The sequence below is a fragment of the Strongylocentrotus purpuratus genome, unplaced genomic scaffold, assembly GCF_000002235.5.
Source record: "Strongylocentrotus purpuratus isolate Spur 01 unplaced genomic scaffold, Spur_5.0 spur5_scaffold_3, whole genome shotgun sequence".
Classification (NCBI taxonomy): domain Eukaryota; kingdom Metazoa; phylum Echinodermata; class Echinoidea; order Camarodonta; family Strongylocentrotidae; genus Strongylocentrotus; species Strongylocentrotus purpuratus.
The window spans coordinates 29,343,151-29,364,620 of record NW_022145609.1 but is presented as its reverse complement, the minus strand read 5'-3'; the positions used below and the strand labels follow the sequence as shown (position 1 = coordinate 29,364,620).

Here is a 21,470-nt window from a genome sequence, read left to right as displayed (position 1 = left end):
AAGTTGGGGCTTGGATCAGATTGGATGATCAGAGCTTTGAAATTGATAATATAGTCTAAGAATAGAGGCAAAACATGGACAAAAAATGTGTGCCTACATTATAATCCAAGATGACGGCTCGCATGTTTTGCATCTTCTCTTAAAATTTAGACCAATATTATTAATTTCAAAGTCATGAAAAGGCAATAAATATCAACAAACATGGTCTACAACAAATCCAAATGACAAAATAATTCCAGCTATGCATGTTTTGTAAGCATTTGATAGCCCAAAAGCCAAAACTTGGACAATTTTGGCATTAAAAAAAAGAAAAAAAAAGAAATCTGCTGATATTTTTTCCCGATCATTTTTATTGATCGGCAATCAGAATTTATTATCCGATTTCACCTGATCAGCCAACGATCAGCCCCTGATCCGACGGTTACAGGGTTATTTGAACACTGATTAAATGCCCTTGTGACCTTGCACAGATGATTTAATTAAAGCAAGTTTACATACATGTACATATAGTTCATCCCATTAGCCCTTGATGCCGCTAGAATGCTAGAACAGGGTCTGACATGGGAAGTTGGGAACATACTTTGCTGGTACACAAAGTTCATACAAATATGCAAAGAAGTAAATTTTTTCACACTCAATAACATAATTCCTATGCACTTTCCCTACGTTAATGTAAAATACAAAGTTGTCTTATCCCAGTATTTCTTTTTCTGCTAATAACTACATGTACATGTACCATAGTCCTTATCAATATCAGTCACATTTCTTGCTGAAACCCTTGAATATAAACTATTCAAGCTCTAAGGGCAAGATGTGATGTCGTAGGCACGGATGGTGGGATAATCAACAACAAAAATGTTTGTACATTTAATTTGAAGTCTACAGTGTACATGTCAAAATGTATTTTCCAACTGGAAGTATAGTACGAATAATAGTACATGTAGGAATGTACACGTGTACTACATTTTCAGGTGTGTACAATATATGTCAAAATCTGAGTTCAACATGAGATGCATAAAGACTCGGTCAGATATGATGTGGTAAACCTGAGAGGCTTTTTACAGTGATGAGTTATACACTTCACATTTATAATCAATAGAGCTCATTGAATATGAAGACCATTGCTGCGGCGAGTTGCCAACATGCCACTCATTTACACGTCTAAATAAAAAGGGGGGCTTTTTTGGCATGGTTAACCCCATCATATGTAAACAAGCCTTGAGGATGTGAATGGTCCGACTACTCACCTCCAGACGCTCCAGTCCCATCAGCAGGTACTTCATGTGCGGGTGGCGGGGGCTTGAGACCAGATACCACTTCATAGTTCCTTGCTCCACCAATTTTGGGTTTCCTCTCATACAGACTAACATACGTTCCAGGAAAACTGCCTTTCTCTTGAGTCCTTTCATTCTTTCCTTCCAACCAACTCTCCGGCTTCTCCACCGTACCCTTGAAGTAAGGCAACCTCTCGGGGTTCTCCACCACCAACACATCTCCAGTCTTCATGATGATGTCCTGATCCGACGTGGGTTCATAGTCGTGCAAAGCACGGTATTTCACTATTTCTCCCATTTTGAGAGATTATTATTACATGTACCTCAAAACACAGAATACACACTACACAAGATCATCTGGTGCATGTAATTAACATGTATAGGTCCATAAAGTTCAGTATCATAACATCCAATTCAGCATAGGTGGCCAAGGTCGAATAATGCAGGCAGTACTGATGTCAACTACACCTACAGTTCACCTACAGTAAATTAAAAAAGAGAAATGATGTGATAAGAAATCTGAAGTAAATTTGCTTTCTAAATCTACTCATGAAATATTAAATTACGGTACATGGATATTAAGATAAATGTACACATGCAAAGCATAAAGTGTACATTATTTATAGTCCATAATAATAAGAAAAAAACACCAATGGGGTTATGAGGATTCAAATCCTTGCAGTATGTTGCTTGAGGTTGATAACCATATTTCTATGCATTTTCTTTCAATCACACAACTCCCGATCTCCCTCCATCTTAGGATTTTAGAAAAATAAAACATTACAAAACTACTGGAAAGAATTTACCAGGTACCATGCACTAGACTCTAGACCTCTACCATCCATATGAATTTCTTGTGAATTGGTTTAAAACTTTAAATTTTTAAAAGAAAATAATATTAGTGCAATAAAAACAAAATGTGACCTGACCTTTAAGTATCAGAAGAAAATTTGATAAGAAAATTTAAAATCAAGATGTTCTTATTCATTGTCAACATCAAATGCCTTGACATTGTCTCACAATGTCTTTCAATGGATTCCTATTTTTAGAAAATATCCTGTAAAGTCTTGTCCCCTAAGTTTTCAATAAGTCTTTACTTGGTTGTTGTACATTGTGGCCCGAGTGACACAGAGATGCCAAGTTCAAAGATCAGCTATGCGTGACATTTTCATGACTCGGCGCGCAAGCGCGCAGGCGAGGGTATAGTATGCATGACACGACGTGATAGCTGGCCTGCATGGGATACATACGTACACGAGGCCTGCGACGAGCTACATGTAGCTGAGGCCTCGAGGCTCGAGGCAGTCGGCTAATACGTAGTCTACCAATTACTGCACCAATGCATGACAATAATGGTTGCCATGCGTGACAGTGTTTTCAGACCCTCGATGCGTGCGTGACACTTGGTAGCTCTGCTGACATTAAATTTGAGATCATAACATTTCCTGCAACTTTTTTGTAGCAAAACATGAATATCCTTTAACCTTTGATTGAATGATTTTATCAGAAAATATCACCTTTTTAATCATGAGGTGAAAAAGTTGCATATTTAAATGGCCATGGCATGGCATGGCATTGGAAAGTTGGAGAAGTTTCATGTTTCATCTAGTTTTCAGGTTATCCAGGGTTACAATGATTCAGGTTATCCAGGGTTACAATGATTCAGTTTACTCCCAGTCAAATGTGATGTCATAGATCTATACTAAATAATAAAAGCAGACAAATATTTTTTCATTTTCTATTTTTTAAAGTGAGCTGAGAACTAAAACATTACAATTTTGAGTTTTACAAGTTACAACAAAGTCAAGGAAGAAGAGAAATCTGAAAATAAAATATTGAGTCTTACGTACGTGTGAAAGTTAATCAGAATTGGAGCGGATCAATGTCACTGATAATACACCCAGATCAGTGATTGTTAACTTGGTCTGGCTTGTGAATTCCGTTGACAGATTGATTGAGTGCAATCTCAACGCCCTGCACCAACACGCAGTTCTCCTGCTAATTAACCGGGAGAGTAGCCGCTGCGCTACAGACCGGTGCGATGAGGGTTCCCTTCTTGTCGTAAACGTACGAGACGTGACGTATCTGTTCCACTAGTTCATCAATTGACAACCCCTTGACTGTTCCGGCATTTTGCAAAGCGAAGTTCAGAATTTTCGAATCACGGAATCTTGTTCCTTTCGTCGATCTTACAAGAGGAAATAATACATACTTTAACATGTCCAGCCTCCAGCTCCAGTCCAGGAAGCAAAATGGTACAACCAGGAAGCAGAAAGGCAGATCGACGAGCTAGTGCGAAAGGTCATTTGACAAGCGCCATCTACCGCTGTAAGACAGATCAATGTGCAATGATTACTTTCTTGTCTTCATATGTCATATATCATAATTTATATTTTGTGTTGATCCTTAAAGGATGGATGTCAATGTAAATTAAGGATTGTTGAAACTAATTTATACCATCCTTAACGGACTAATGATAAACTCTCTGTCCTCATAACTTATATCCATCAATAGCTAGAGAGAGAGAGAGAGAGAGGGGGGGGGGGGGGAGGGAGAGAGACAGACAGACATTATATCAGACAGACAGAGAGATCGAAAGATTGAGAAAGTGTTGGAAGGGAGTGGAAATATAAGGTGGGCCACCTTTAGCCATAGGTAAGCTACCGGTAAGCAGAACAACAAAAGCTTAGATATAAGGCAAGAGAAAGGGCAAAAAATTCATAGAGATGGGAGATAATTTCTTTTAATAAAAAAAGTGGTATTGAATTGATGTTCTTCTTGTGACTCCCTTTCTCGCTCTCTCTCTCTCTCTCTCTCTCTTTCTCTGTATCTCCCTCCATCATCTCCTCTTGCTCTTTCTCTCTTGATTTCTCTTCCATCTTCACTTCATCTTCCTTTTTTTTTTAGTCTCCGTCTTTCCCCAACTATATTCCGGTTTTTAGGCATCACAAAAAAATCATACTTTGAAAGACAACTATTTCAAATTAAGAAGGCATAGCAATACATATATTTATAAAGTATTTATTGATACATAACATGATATTTACAATCATCAATCAAAATCAAGTGATTGGAAAATACATAGTACAAATACAATGATGAAAACACAAACAAAAAAAGTAAAACAGACAGAAACTCAGAAAACATGCCCCAATACTAAATAATTCAAAATGGCTATCGTCTGTTGACTAACAGCTGGAAGCGAATTAACTCTGTGTTATGAGTTAACAGCTCCAAATATGAAAGTATAATAACTTAACCTGTGTCATCCAATATTTTGACCCCTTATTTATTTTTCTTTAAATGACCTGATAAATCTGTTTACATTTTGGTGAAAATCATCTATTGGTCAGGAACTGATAAGCTCAAAAACATCCTCTCTCTAAGTTAGACACTACTCGTCAATGGACTATGCTAGACTAATACCCCTTTAAACTGTAATATGAAATACATAGAACCGAACATTGCAAAACAGAAGAAGATTGAAGGAATGGTCACCTGTGGAAGAATTATTTTGATATCCTATGATATGCACTGTAGAAAAGGAAATATCATCCACTATTTGCGTATTGTTTGACGTTTTTCATCTGTTTTTATCTTTTTTAATTATTGTGCTGTGATTTTATGATTATTGTTATCATGATGCATGTACGAATTACTTGATTAATACACGTTTTTAAAGATTTAAAAAATAAATATATCCCTCAAAACTAATGCTATATCCTGACATACATGTATTCTCTTTATCTTCATACATATATCATTGTAATATATCATCGTAATAGCAGATAGTGTGCAAGGCTTTGTCATAATCCAGTAAATCTTTGTAAAGAATGAAATAGACACCATGTGTGGTTTCAAATTGAAGCCTCCATAATATAACACAATTCCACTAAATATTTGTAATACGTGTTGCCCCTTTCTTTGAAGTTCAAAAGCAATTTCCTATTTGTTTCATAAAGTATGCTATTTAACAATAATACCCTTCAAACAGATCGGTCTCTAATGAAATGTAAAGGCGTTCTTGACTAGAGTGGTGTTATTGCTACATGATCACAGACTTCACTATGCTGTATACTTCTAAAATCTATAAAATGCCTGAGTCTACATGTACATACAAAGGCAAGGATATCGCTACAAGAGATAAATCTATCCGAAAGATATGAGATATTTGAGAGACATTTTATATATCCTTAAAATATGTTACCAATTCATTCCCAGTTTGTTTACTTAATCTAAAATTTTCCTTGCCTCTGACTGTAGAATTCAACAAGAACTTCCTTGAAGTAGCAGGACATTTTGATTAAGTAAAACATGAACAATGCCAAAGAAGGTAAAAAATGTAGCTCGTCTAGATATGATCCCTTTTAAATCACTTGATTGATGAAAGAGTTTGGGGCTCTATTCAAAAGAAGAAAAGATGTCAATATCAAATTTCTTAGAATCAATACAAAAAAAGAACCTTCACAACAATAATTGCAATCGTTCAATGTTCACAGCAAATAAAGAAAGTTTTAAATGTAATTTACATAACAATTCAATTATTTTTGTGGTTAAAATAAATGTCTGTGAGGAGAAAGTACAAACCGGTACAATAAACAGATGTGTATGATGTACTGTACAGCATGGCATTATACATTATGGAATAATTTATACACTATGTGCAATAAATGGAACACACAAAAAATCCCTTGGAACAATGAAATATTTTGATATCATATTTTCTTTAAATCTGGATGATCTCATTTATATTGAAGAAAAAAGAATTGATGTCAGTAAATAATAATCGTTCTCTTGCATTCCTTCACTATCATCACTCATTTATATTGAAGGAACAAGAATTGATGTCAGTAAATAATAATCGTTCTCTTGCCTTCCTTCACTATCATCACTCGTTTTGTTGTTCTGAGTATTACATGAACCTTCCAAGCAAATCGGAGGAAAGAAACACACAAATATTAACCTGAATGAGGCAATTATGCTTTCGTGTTTTATGCTACATTTTTGTTATATCATGTATCTACATTGTACATGCACATCTAGATGTTGACATGATGCTGTAAAAGATCACATAGCTTCAGGGAGGAAGGTTAATTGAATAAAGCATAATTGACTTCACTTTAATATATTAGCCACATTGTGATGGCAGCATTTTGATTAACTTGACAGGTAATATGAATGAAAGGTTTTACACACCTGACAGACATCCTGCATCAGGATATGCAGAAAACTACTGCACGATGAATTAAAGGCTCTTTCAGATATGGTTAAGTAAAACCTGCCAAAAAAAACCCCCCAAAATGGCAACTGCACACAACAATTGTACTTTGCACGTCATCATAAAAAGAGTTCTGGTTTACCCCATCATATCTGAAAGAAACCTATTAGGATAATCAATTCATACATGCTCCTCATCAACAGTGAGATAACAGGGGGTGTTTCACAAACATCCTAAGTTAAACTTATCTCTAAGTTGGACTTAACAATATTATGGAAAGCTGTTAGCGTCCATGAAAATATTTTGTAAAAGTTATTTTCAAAGGCATAAAATGTTGATTCAAATCATTCATATTTTCTGTTATCGAGGAGATTTCATGTTCTTCATTTGGAATTTATGAAAAGTCTAAAAAACTTGAATTTGCTCTTTTGAATATATTTTATTTTAGACTACTAATGGCTCTCCATAATGTTTAAGTTCAACTTAGAGCTAAGTTTGACTTAGGATCTTTGTGAAACACCCCCCCCCCCAGATCTACAGAACTTACAATACCACCCGCTGTTGAGACAGAAAGTCATTTCTATTCATATGGTCGAATCTGTAAGACGTGCGCCCTATAACACGTCTGTTATCTATTTACTTCATCCCTTTTATCCGACTAATAACTAATATATCTTTTTTGGCCCTGTAACACAAAGGTTTGCGATCCATTGCAACATTGGGGTGGCCAATCAAGATCATTGTTGCATGTACATATTGTTAACAAGACTGACTATCGACCAATCAGAATCGTTATTTTAAAATGTACCATAGAATCTACTGAGAGCCAGAAGGACATTACCTTATATGGGCAATGATGTCACACTCATTACCTTATATGGGCAGTGATGTCACACTCATTACCTTATATGGGCAATGATGTCACACTTGTCCCATGAGACACCTGTCTTTCATCCATTTATTTCATTTGAATATGAATATCTTTTGATATAACTATTAATTGATGGTTCTGTCTGATATCACCACCATATGACAAATTAAAATGTCTACATGCAGGTATACTATAGTGAAACCTGTCTATAAAGACCACCCAAGGGAGACAAGAAAAGTGGTCTTTTAAGGTAGGTGGTCTTTATGTACAGGTTCCTTTAGTATGTGTTTCAATGAGAAACCATTTTCATGGGAAACAAAAATTGTGGTCTTTGTAGACAGGTTTTTTTTATAGGTAGGTGGTCTTTATGTACAGGTTCCTTTAGTATGTGTTTCAATGAGAAACCATTTGCAAGGGACCACAAAATGTGGTCTTTGTAGACAGGAGGTCCTTCTATACAGGTGGTCACCAAAACAGGTTTGACTATACATATACGCCGAACAGGACACCTGCACAGAATCAGCCACATCCTTTGATAGAGTTGAGGTGCATTCAATCGACACTCTTTCACTACAGAATCACAGTTTTCAAAGACGCTTAGTTTAAAACACGGTTGCATTCAAGCAATTTTTTGTTGGTCGTAAAAATAAACGTGTTTAAAAACACAAACAAGAATCACTGAAAAAGATCCATTTTGTATCATGATTCTGCAGAATCACGGTCGCTAAAATTTGCTTGAACGAACAGAGATCTCAATCATGATTCTAAGACGTCATTATCAGGACCTGTTCTGGTTTGACCGACAGTCGACCGTAAACACAGACAGAAAGCATGCGCCGAAGTTGACCTATACTTCCTGGGTCAAACTGCACAGTGTGATGGGCAGTGGCTGGCCTTGAAATGAGCGAGAATCAGCATCGATGAAAAATCGCTTCAACGCTCTTCCGCAGTAACCATGTTTTTTATCGGCATTTTGATTTGTGATTCATGTTTGTGATTCTAGCTTTAAAAAAATCGCTTGAATGCACCCTTAGTGTCTTTTAGGCTCTCAGTGGTGATATACCGGTATGTGTCTTCCTTTCCGTTTTCGCTTGGATTCCCAGGAGAGAAATATTAACATATAGCACTTTTGACATCTCAAATACTGATGGGTATAAATGGAAGACATAATGAAATATTCTACATAATATATTTTACATGTAAGTTATTGTGCAAAATGTATCAATAATTGACAAACTATCACGATAATGATCTAGAGAAAAAAAAAGACTTGTCACTTCAACCCAATATTATCTTTCATCTTCAAAACAAGGGAAACGCTCTCGGCGGTCTCACCTGCATAACGCAATTCAATATGATAAACCAGAACGTCAATGACGTAGCGCTCATCCGCATCTCGCAACAACAAATATTGTAAATTTTATGTGGTACACTTATGAACTGGTCAAAAAATAAAAAATTTATGCCCTTGAAGGGACATAATTTCATTTCATTTGCATAAATTACCATAATTAATCAATGGAGCAAAATCTCAAAATTCTGTGTAGAATTTTAGTGTTCCAAATTTAGCTCTACCAGATAAGGCAAACCAAATCAAAATCGGTCAAGAAATGAGGGAGAAGAAGCAATTTTTGTTATTTTTGGAATAAGTTTGCGTAACTTACCATAATTAATCAATGGAGCAAAATTTCAAAATTCTGTGTAGAAGTTTAGTGTTCCAAATTTAGCTCTACCAGATAAGGCAAACCAAATCAAAATCGGTCAAGAAATGAAGGAGAAGAAGCATTTTTTGTGATTTCGAATAAATTTGCATAAATTAGCATAGATAATGAATTTCACGATTCTGTGTAGAAGTTTTAAATCCCCCTCCTAGCCCTATCATATGAAACAATCATAATCAAAATCGGTTGAAAAATAACGAAGAAGAAGCATTTTGAAAATCTTGATGTTGATGCCACAACAAAGTCTGTTTGTTAACCCTAAATGACCTTTGACCTTAACTTAGTGCCCTGAAATTCTACTCACATGATTGGGGAGACTTGATAACCCTATAGTCCAAGTTTCGTTGACTAAGAACTTATACTTTCAAAATTATATCAAAAATTCAAAAACTTAACCTTAGGTTAAGTTTTCGATGAATGATGCTACAACATAGTCCAAGTCTGTTGACCTGAAATGACCTTTGACCTTAACTTTGTGATCTGAAATTCTACTCACATGATTGGGGATACTTGGTTACCCTATAGTCAAAGTTTCATTGACCAAGAACTTATACTTTAAAAATTATATCAAAAATTCAAAAACTTAATCTTAGGTTAAGTTTTTGATGTTGACACCGCCGTCACCGGAAAAGCGGCGCCTATGTCTCGCTTTTTGCTACGCAGACGAGTCAAAAATTGCATAAGCATATCAAACGATTAACATGCAGTTTCAATTAAAATATATTTCTGTCTATGTGCGTAGGAAAGAGGGGAAAGCATAATAGTTGAGGTTGAATTTCTAATATAATAGTTTTCATCATCTCCTTTGCCAGTCCAGCAAATGGTCTATCTATCTATCTCAGGTAATACATATTACATACATCAATATACATAGGACTTTTAATGGAATACAGATCCTACGTCAGTATGTTTTGCACTTGGACACATTTTTAATGCACATAATTCATAATTCACTGTACTTACAGAAATTCCACTATTTATAAAATATAAGTATTTATACAGCATTTTAATATATACATTATATACCCTATTTGTAAATGTACTACACTAAAGGACTATTGTATGTACTACACTATATGACTCTTGTATGTACTACACTTAATGACTGTTGTATCTTATCCTCTTATTCAATCCCTTTTGCCCCGAGGCCTCATTCAGACAAGATAAAGTAAACCACATTAGAAATATTGAATGACGTAAGCATAGTATGCATAAGAACATGTTTACTTGTGACATACACATATCGAAATGAAAATATCATAAATCAAAAAGTGTGCATAAGTCTTTGTTGTGTGGTCTTTTCAATCAAATTTCTCCTCTTTTTCCTACTCACACCTGCCATTTATTACATCTGGGCCACGTATTACATGCCTTTTGGTTGATCATAAGGTTAATATCTAGCATAAGTCTATGGCTCATTCTGTATGGATCAAACTTAAAGGTAATACAAAGTTTTGGTATGGGGTCATGACTTTTGTTTTAAATGAACATATTGGAAGCATATGCGATCCTAAAATATTCAGTGATCGTTGTCGCGGTTGAAATCGAGTCTAAAGTTATGAAATTGTAAATAATAAACTCTTTATGTCGTATAGCTCCCGCTCAAGTTCAATATATTAATTAAGCTATAAAACAATGTTTCTTGACTAAATTCGACCGATTAGCTATTCCCGTTTGGGAATTATATATCACAAAGTACATATTCTGAGATTTCCATGTTCGCAGCAACCATTGTACGGCCGTAGGCGCTATTTATAATTAATACAAAAATTTCACTAGAGCAGAAGTGTTTTAGGGAAAATTTTTTTTAGAGCTTATATAAAAACATCCACAGGGGCATCTAAATATATCAAAATTGTAAAGAATCACTATCCACCCAATTTTCAAAATTTCCCAAAACTTTGTATTACCTTTAAGATCAATCATACTGGGTAACTCTTTTTAATACGCGGCCCTAAAATGTCTTTCATTTTACTGCAACAGTATTTATGAGGCAGTTTACCAGGGGCGCGTTTCACAACACTTGTCATCTGTGACAAATGCCAATTTGCGTTATAAGCTACTGAAATCCTTGCTTCTGATTGGATATCAGCAGAGTTGTCACTGATTTTTTTTTTTGTCATTGAAAAAAGGCTTTGTGAAATGCCCCCCAGATCATGTCCGAACAGGGTTTAACTTCTACTTATATTACACAAATAATACATGCAAATGAGTTCATTATATGATCTAACTGCACTCGAGTTGAGGCTGTAAAAATATGCATTAAAGGGAACCAAAACCTTCATACTAAGTTACTTTTATTGTAAAGTTTAAGATATTTGAATAAAATCAGTGAAAATTTGAACAAAATCGGGCTAGGAATAAGGAAGTTAAAGCTTTTTTAAATGACTAGTCACTAGAGGGCGATATTCAATTTGATGCATCATTTGTGGACGAAGGTTTTGGTTCCCTTTAAATCCTGGATCCCTGTTATTTGATTAAAAAAGAATTCACTTCAAGCACTCAAATGACACCATCTTAAATACGTTTATGTATCCCACCTATCTCACCCGGTCAGTAGGCATTCAATTGTTTTCACCAGAAACACACCCCTTAAGCATCCACCTCCAATCTTATTTTGGAAGAAATTACATTGCATAAGAAAATCTAATCATGAAAAATTTCCCAATCAAGAGTTTGATAAAATGAAACAAAACTGCTCACCGTACTACCCTTAATAAGAGGAAAGGCCACAAAGGCTGAATTGGCTCCAAAATTTGATGACATCAGACCAGTCATATCACTTCCTTGGATTTATGTGGGCTTTTTCAACTAGAAGGCTTTGCAGTACCCTGCCATTTTGATTTTACTATTCATATAAATATTCTCAGGAAGATTTTACCTGTTTAGATTTTCAAGATTCAAGATTATTTTTGGAATGAATACCATTGTCATTTCTTCCAATGTGAGATTGCATACTGTTGGTGGGCTTTACTGTCAGAGAATGCAGAAATAAAAATACAATAAAAAGAGAAATACGACTAATGCATAGATGATTTTCTTACCTTTGGAAAAGGTTACTGTCACTGTCTATTTAAACGTGACTGTGACATTAAAGCCCCTCTAAAGTGTTGGGAGCCCCCCAAATTTGATGGCAAAATTTCACTTAAATTGTATCATAAGGTGAAAGAGGATGTCATTTAAGACACATTCCTGCAAGGATTTTCAAAACAAATGTGTTTGAAGCTGAATATTGATGAAAGAAAACAAAATTCAGGATTTCTGCATACAACAAAAAACCCAAATTATGTTTACTTTTATCAATTTATTTGTCTTCAAACACTTTTGGGGGGAGAAAATCTTTGCAGAAGTGTGTCTTAAATAAACATCCTCTTTCACATTATGATACAATTTAAGTGAAATTTTGCCATCAAATTGTTGGCGAATTTGGGGCTCCCAACACTTTAGAGGTGCTTTAATTGTATCTAATTGACAATTTAAAATGAAGTATTGCTATTTCAGTTTACATGTTCATATAAGAATATCCCTTCCTCCATTTCTCGATTACTTTTGAATATATATCATGTTCATATTAAAGTAAATGTGAACTAGACATGATCCAATGCACATCTTCCCACTTCCATGTCGGTGAAGACCTCGTTTTAATGCTGATCCGGTGACAGTTCTCCAAAGCGTTTTTTCTTCTTCTGCAGAGTTAATAAGATACAACCTACACTCTATGATCTCACATCATCTGCTGAAATTCATCCATTGCACTTTGGTCCGATGCTGCTTCACCATGTCGAAGAAGTCTGTAGAGGGGAAGAACAGAAATAATTTCTATGTCACTGTAAGGCACTATCTATTATTATCTATATAAGGCTTTCAAGTGGTACAATAAATCAGTGTATTTAGCACAGTACCCGGATGACCGACCAATATTGTTTTCGTATTGCTCAGTCATCCGGGAACTTCAGCTATTGATATCAATACCATATCGATATCACACAAAAACAGAGCCATATTTAATACCGAGTTAAGTCAAATTTTGTTATTTCGAAAATTTAATTTAATTATAATGATATAGTTGGGAGAATTTAGGAATTGATCAGATCAGTTTTTCCCAATTGTTATCATTATCAAAAAATAGGTCTGTTTTCACTCAAAATTTCAGATTATCTTTAATTGTACATCTAGCATTGAAGTCACTACCTTAGCACCATTTTCTCTCATCTGAACAATCTGTCCAAGTCCCTTTAATAATATCATGAATAACCGTTAATGATTACCTTTCTCTCCTTCTCGTCCTTTGCCATCTGAACCATCTAAGGAATCCTATGCTTATGATGATGCCTGCTATAAGGATGGCTCCAGCAAGTAATAAACCCATTGCCATGTTCGTGATGCCAATCCTGCTATGTAAAGGGGTGTTTACTGTGGGTTTGTCGTCTGTTATATCAGGGACCGATGGAGAGTTGGAAGGGGTCTCTATCGAGCATACACTTGTATCACCTGATGGAGGAAATATAGATAACAAAATCATTCTATATTTATACAGTCAAACCCACTTTAGTGACCACCTGTCTACAAAGACCACATATTTGTTTCCTTGAAAATGGTTTCTCATTGAAACATGTACAAAAGGAACCTGTACATAAAGACCACCTGCCTATAAAGACAACTTTTCTTGTCTCCCTTGGTGGTCTTTAAAGACAGGTTTCAATGTACATGTACAGTATATGTACAAAGAATCTTTGTAGTGTGAGTAATATGAGTATATATTTGACTGCACTATTACCACAAGACATTCTCTTTGATACAATTGCATTATGAATCCTAATCAAATAATTGGTTCATAGCTGATGTTATACAACAACATTATAATTATTTCTAAAAATATGATACATATTGATACCGCTAATTTCCACTACCATCACTATCTTAAACCTGTGCACATGCTATGTACATATAGTTGCAACATTAACATGTATTACAGACATTACAGTTCTATTATAGACCTGACTTTACTGAAGCTGTAAATATGTGAATATGTACAATACATACATGTAGATATACACTGTACTGTATTAAAGTACAATGGCATTATTACTTTACCCCCTTTCAACACAAAAGCATAAACAGGTGTGGAGTCAACATGTTTGTTATGTCACACTTCCATTTTCAATAATTTTCTGTAATCCATATATCTTGATCATTATTTCATTGGCTCTGATCCTACTCCATCGGCTGCTATGCAGAGGACTTTCCAATCATCAAGGACAGCAACATAAGGCTTTCTGGATTAAGCTAATCTCCACAGTGACTCATCACTTAGCTAAGGATAAAGATTAATAGGACAATCAACTCAACTAATACTACATGTATGTACTGTACACAAACCACATGCATTCATGATGAGAGCGAGGCATTACAAATCATCATTCATGTAACAGCTGTATAGATTGTATAGTCTCCAAACACCATGTTTCAAAATTTAATAATGACTAAGTGGCAAGTGCTAATTACTTTTTAACAACATACACCTGTAATCAAGTGCATTGGGTGGTAATGAGTTGTTTGTGTTTGTGAGGTTTATTGCTATTAAAGCATGAGCTGCTTTATCTCTAACCTTTTCCCCTTAGAGGTGCCTGGATCAATATCAGAGGTCTGCACGCACCAAGACCTTGTTTACATTTTCACATTCTGAGGGGGTTGAGGGTGAAATTGGGGTCTGTAAGTACCAGACTATTATGTTAAGCCCTGTTATTAATTAATTTGTCTAATATTAATATGTGGGACCTTCACAGCCACTTGTGTACGAGTATCATTCATGGGAAGCCAAGGACAGGCTGTGGCTTTACCACCTTTCAGATCTGTGTTTCCTGTGGGAAATGTGTGTGTATGTGTGTCTGAGCATGTGGTGTGATTTCTATCACTACCAAGCCTTTCATTAAAGGGAAAGTCCACCCTTATAGAAGCAGAAAAATGAGAGAAACAGGTCAGCGAAAGTTTGGGCAAAAAAACGATTAAATTCACAAATAAGAAAGTTATGAATTTTGGAAGAAAATGTAAGTTTATGAAGTTTTCTTTATAAGCAAACTGGAGTGTAGCTCGTAAGATACATCATAGTGTTGACAATTTGTATTTCACCGATGACATCTTCCAAAATTCATAACTTTCCTATTTTTAATCGGATATCGCTCAAACTACATGTATCACCACTTTGTTTCTCTCATTTTTCTGCTCTTATCAAAACCAACTTAATATCAGCCCTTTTCAGGTGCTTGAGGATGCCCTCCTCACTAATGGGGGGGGGGGGATGATAAAGGCCCCAACAACAAGCCATGAGGCATGTTACAGTGAAACCTCTAAAAAGACCACCCAAGGGAGACGAGAAAAGTGATCTTTATAGGCAGGTAGTCTTTATGTACAGGTTCGTTTTTTACATGTTTCAATTAGAAAATATTTTCAAGGGAAACAAGAAATGTGGTCTTTGTAGACAGTGGTCACTAAAGCAGGTTTGACTGTAACAGCAAACTATAATTCAGAGAATCACATGTGTGCAGTATTCAGCACACTGAGGTTTGGTGAGATGACAGGCTTGACAGCAGCCACATAAATCATCTTGTTTGAATGATCGGATAGGACGTTAAACGGAGGCCCAGTGTAGAGGAGAGTCAGGACCTATGCGCGTTAAGAACCCACTGCACTATTTGTATAAGAGTAGGGGAAACCCCGGTGTAGTGTTCCACCTGCACACCCCCAATCAGTTATACAGGGAGGAGAGACCTGAGAGTTACAGTGATTCAATTCGCTTTTTGCCCAAAAGCGCCAAATACTTAATAATAATAATAATGATTTACCTTTTCTATAATGTGCTTCCCCTGAGCTGGCTAGCTGGCCTTGTGGAGAAAGACATGTCACCCATACAGACAGATCATTATCTCCTAAGACCACGGTCAACAGATCATCAGAAGGAAGATTCGACTGCTTTTGAACCTGACCTTTGACCTCTTGGTGAAGAACACATTTGGTGGAAGTGTATCGGAATGTGGGCTGCCATCTGACAGATGCATAATCTACCATCAGCTCTGGTCTCCAGATACAAACGTTTATATCTGTAAAAATGTCAACGTTAGAAAATAACAGTCGGTGTAGTTGTGTCTTTACCCGTTGTCAAGGAGAAACATAGCACCAAGAAGGGCGCTGATTTGAAAGTTCATATCAACACAAGTTGATGTTTGATGAATATTTTACCTGACTGCTAAGAAAGCATTTTGTTCAGTTCAGTTCAGTTTGTTTCATTATCATATTCATTTATTTATTTATTTAAAATGGTTGATTTCATTAAAAAACATTCGCGGCCCGAGAGCCGAATTGCAGTTTCTTTTACAAAGTATACATCAGTGACAAAGTAAAATTACATGTAAAACATATGCATGGTAACATTATGGTAGTAAAATTGCAGATCGCAGCCTCAGCTGAATTACATGACAATTTACATTCAATTTAAAAATAACATTATATTTCATAATACAATGCATTTATATAAAACAAGGTACATGTATATACAAAATTATTATTAGTCAATCTAAGAAAAATCAATTACATGTGTACGCTTATAAGGAAGCAACCAGGAGACAGGCGTCTTTAAGTTTAAGTCCTCTCCGAGAGACTTGGTTATGAGGATTAATGCCTTACCCAAAGAACAAAAGAGCATTGACCTAGTTTTGAAGTTTGAACCCAGGACCTCCTGGTAACGAGACCACTGGTCTACCACCAATACCTACAGTACACTTCCTGTACTTGCTTTCTGTCCCTCACTCTAGTTACTTTCACATCACAGTTACAAAGAGCCTATGGAAAACTGATTAACTTTAATAGCAATTAAATTTGAGCTACTGATCATTAATCTTCAGTTAACTAGTCCATTGGGAGTGTTTCATAAAGCTGTTCGTAAAGTTACGCATGACTTTACGAATGACTTAAATATGAAAAGACAAATGGGATGCTCAATCATTTTTAACTGCATCAACTAAAGTTGAACTGTGCAGATGTAGATTAACATTCTTATCATAACAAACCTTTTTAATGCAAAGTACATTTTTTGCCATAATTTAATTGAGGTGATTGGAAATATAGTCACACTTTGTTAAAACATCAGGAAAAACTTTGGGCATCCTATCTGGCACTTCATATTCAAGTCATTCGTGAAGTCATTCGTGAATTCATGCATAACTTTACGAACAGCTTTATGAAACACCCCCCTGGTTCCCTTTATTTTCCTTACTGTATTGTAGCACACCCTAGATGGGCATTTGCTTCTCATCATAACATCAATCAATTGATTACCTGGTACTCAGGGGTGATAGTGAGCACTAAAAAAAATATAGGTTTTTTGTTTTCCCCTCAACCAAGCCCCCTTGAGTAAAAAAAAAAAAAAGAGGATTCGCGGGGGAAAAATGGCATTTAACATTCCCCCCTTTCGAGTAAGAAAATTGGGACAAAATTGGGGAAAAATAGGGCAAGATTGGGAAGAATAGAGAAAATAAGAGGGAAATCGGGAAAATCAGGATAAACTAGAGAAGAGAAAAAAAATTGGTAAAAAAAAAAAAAAAAAAATCGGGAAACCAATTTAAATCAGGTTTTTATCAGGCCTGCCGGTACTGTGCTTGCCATTCTTGATTGATAAAAATAATAGAATTTTTGTTTGACTGGTTCATTTACAAGCATTACTCCTGCATATCGAGGGTTCAGCAACACAATATTTTGCCAAAATGAGTATGTATAAAAATGTTCAGAAAAATGTGGGCTTTCCAGGAAACACAAAGACTTAACTCCAACCAACACCCCATTGAAGTCAATGGCTAGTGAAACATAGACTTAACTCCTTAAGGCCCAAGTGCTCAGTGACACAAACACCACTTTTTCTCAAAATGGCCAAAATGAAGTTACATCTTTGTGTCACTGACCCGTCTATATTACCTGTATCATCCGGAGACATCCTTCCTAGTCCGCTATCTGAGCAGATGTGCATTGAACTCACATTGTCTGTGTAATAAAACAATAAAATGACATAGACATGATCATGGAACTAATCATATAATACCTACATGTATACTGATCCTGCATACAAATATGTAATGAAAAATAACTTGAAATAAAATGAAAAATAATTTGAAATAAAATGAAAAATAACTTGAAACAAAATGAAAAATAACTTGAAATAAAATGAAAAATAAATTGAAATAAAATGAAAATTAAATTTCAAGTCAACTAAGTCAACTAAACAAAATCCTATAAAAGACCTGGCTTGAATTTCATTTTGGAGTTGCAATTGGTTACAATATTTTATTGGTATAAGTCTACAGTGTACATGTATGTCTCTCTTGCATTTCTCAAAACAAAGAATTAAGATTTAACTACAAATTTAATATTGTAATGTAAAAGAAATGCAATAACGAAAAGGAAAACAATAACTGCTTTTATCTTTTTACTGTTCTCTTTTGACTAGCATACATGTAGTCCACCCTTTCTTCAAACAAATTAATAAGACAGATGAACGATGGTATTTTCTTTGACTATTACAAAGTGATCAGAATAGTCAATAAAGATACTAATGAGAGGTACATCATGACAGAGCACAGATTATTACACAGAATATGGGGAAGGTGACAGTGGCATCAAAAGAGGTTTGATTTATTAGACCTCATCTAGCATTGCTTATTTCTCAGATTCAGCTTTGAAATACATATCTGAATGCCAAAGTACATTGAAAATCATATCAGTAACCAAGTTGGGAAACAATTTTTGGTGTAACAATTAGTTACAAATCTCTGAGTATATATATATTTAAAAAAAAATAGTTTCTGTTGTTACAATATAACTTTTAGAAAACTAGTTAGGTACTAGTTTTATCTTCTTTTAAGAGTTGTAGCTGACCTTAGTTTTCTCAAGTCAACCGTAAATCTGGATATAACACACACAAAGGTGCATTACTATCCTGGATGTGTAGTAAAAGCTGTGGTTTTGATTCTCAACATTTCAAACACCACTGTACAAAACTCAACTGATTTCACTCAAAATCGGTACTTTAGTGACAATTGAAGACACCTAAATAGCAGTAAAAATACATTTTTTTCAAATTACTGATGTTAAAAAGAATAATTTAAAAATCCAAATTGTAAGTCTAGTGTCAAATTTGCCGATCAGCCCAATCGGTCCTATTGTGTGCATTCTATGCAATATTGTGTGGTGTGCATATCTGTGTATAATATCTGCCTCACAGCAAGTATGCAGTGCTAGAGGTCAATACGCATTAGCATTGACTCTCTATGCTTTGCTGGAGTGGATATAACGTACCTGTATCTAATGTGATTTCTGGAGATGGATAACTCGAGGAGGTTGATGTGGTACACGTTGTTCTGATGGTCCATACTCCTGCACTAATATGACACTCTCGGCTGCCATGAGAAGGTAAGTTATAGTTCACTTGAGCCGGATCTTGACTGCCTTCTTGCGAGCAGATTAACTCACAGTGTGATATATTTAGGGGAGTGGTGGAAGACACAGCCCATCTCACGGTGGTTGTGTTGGTTAGTTTGTTGAAGTCTGTGCATATGTGAGTCCCTATGGAATCTAAATGACAAAGGGAGAAAATGAAAGCAGAGGAAATGAAACAGCATTAAGTTTAGTACATAAATATAAGGGCTGCGAGGAGTAGTCGAATGCTCGAGTACCCGCACGGTTGACAACTACTCGAGTATGATTTCTTGTACTCGAACATTCGGCCGCAAAAAAAAAAAAAAAAAAAAAATCCCGGTCACCTTGCACTGTCCACGCCGACGCTTACCCGTGCCAGGGAGAGCGGCGGCTGCTGGCATGGTGCCATTGGTAAAAATGTTTCCCAACTCAAGCACTGTCAAACTCGCCACTCAGAAACTTGGACCAAATGTCCGGATTTCTGTTTGGACTCAGAGGAAAATGGATTATCCTGCCATCTTTGGTTTTTAAAACAGCATTGTTTACTGTTATTATTATTATTAAATCGGCGCCTTCAACTGCAACTCAAAGTAAAATTGCATGCCTTTTCGGCGATGAACTTGGGATACTGCTCCAGTGGCACAGGTAAGCATAGGTCTGGACAGTGCCAGGTTACCGGGAATTTTTTAATTTTTTTGCGGCCGAATATTCAAGTACTCGAGCATACGACTACGCGCAGCCCTAGTGAAAATGGGTAATTAGTTAATTACGTTCACAATTACATGTATATACTTTCAACACAGGCGAAGGCATTTCAAGGAAGCCTTGGTGGTCATATTGACAATAACAATGTCACTCATCTTTCAATTTTCAGAAATCATCATTGCAATGACCATGCCATAGAAATTTAGAAATGTGTAGACCTCTACTCACTACTGTACTAGTACTACCGTGTAGGTCTAGACTAGATCTACACTTACACACAGTTCCCGACTTTAATTGTATTGTGCATCTTTCATCAATTTGACTTAGATCGAGACAAGTTTTCTGTAATAATTGGAAGAAATATCTTTAACTAAGACTGTCTATGACTATTATGAGCATGATCATGAGTCTACATGTACGTTGAGAATTGCAACATCACACAACGTAGGCCTACTGTATAACTCCAAATGCCCTTTTCGAAGTCAGCTGTGAACAAAAAACAACACTCGCACACAGCACTTCAGTGCATACACATTTGACACGGCCAACAAAGTCAAAACATTGCCATTTAATCTACCGATTACTAGCGATAAATAATATATAAACGTATAGTTTTATCAATTTTAAAACCTTACCTGCTATGGCTGCAGATATATTTAAAACTTTCAGACCAAAGTGAAGAAGAATGACAAAAATCAACATAGTAATGTCTCCAATGTTAAATCTGTGGACATCAATTCAATATTGCTCACCTAAGAGTAAGAGCGTTGATTAGTGAAGAGTCCCTATCCGGTCGATACTACAATGCGGAGCATGTACTCTCTCGTACATTCAAGCCCACACTATACGCGAAACCAACTTCACGATCACACAGCGATACGCGAACCCTGCCTGATGAGAGTACTACGAAAGTAAGTTCGAGTAAAGTGTCTTGGCAATGGAAGCACTTTCGCAATTTCTTGTTCTAACCAGGAATTGGAATTATATAAAATAAATCATAAGTAAAGTTTCCTTGCAGGCTTGCAACATAACAGAAAATTATGCTGACGCCATTCATCACCTTGTTTTGAATATTATAGAATTAGTTGTTTTATTGATGCAGTATATTCGTTTAATGAAAATCATGCAGACAATAGATTTATTCATGAATTATAGTTGCACGAAAAGGTATATTTACTGGTCAGCAGATACACATCTGTATATAGCAACAACTTGTTGAT

General features: G+C 35.7%; 2 protein-coding genes across 2 annotated transcripts; both read right to left on the bottom strand.

Annotated features, from left to right (window-relative positions):
* Positions 1-1,219: 1,219 nt before the first annotated feature.
* Positions 1,220-3,567, bottom strand: LOC105436961 (phosphatidylinositol 3-kinase regulatory subunit alpha-like). Its single transcript, XM_011663054.2, has 2 exons — positions 3,125-3,567; positions 1,220-1,753 (listed from the first exon to the last, which is right to left on the bottom strand). Exon 2 carries the CDS (start codon positions 1,570-1,572, stop codon positions 1,240-1,242), a length of 333 nt encoding a protein of 110 aa, XP_011661356.1. The 5' UTR covers positions 1,573-1,753; positions 3,125-3,567; the 3' UTR covers positions 1,220-1,239.
* A 9,198-nt stretch (positions 3,568-12,765) lies between these two features.
* LOC757278 lies at positions 12,766-21,032 on the bottom strand. Its single transcript, XM_001197780.4, has 6 exons — positions 20,886-21,032; positions 19,426-19,701; positions 18,049-18,114; positions 15,927-16,181; positions 13,353-13,575; positions 12,766-12,875 (listed from the first exon to the last, which is right to left on the bottom strand). Exons 1-6 carry the CDS (start codon positions 20,950-20,952, stop codon positions 12,809-12,811), a joined length of 954 nt encoding a protein of 317 aa, XP_001197780.2. The 5' UTR covers positions 20,953-21,032; the 3' UTR covers positions 12,766-12,808.
* Positions 21,033-21,470: the final 438 nt, after the last annotated feature.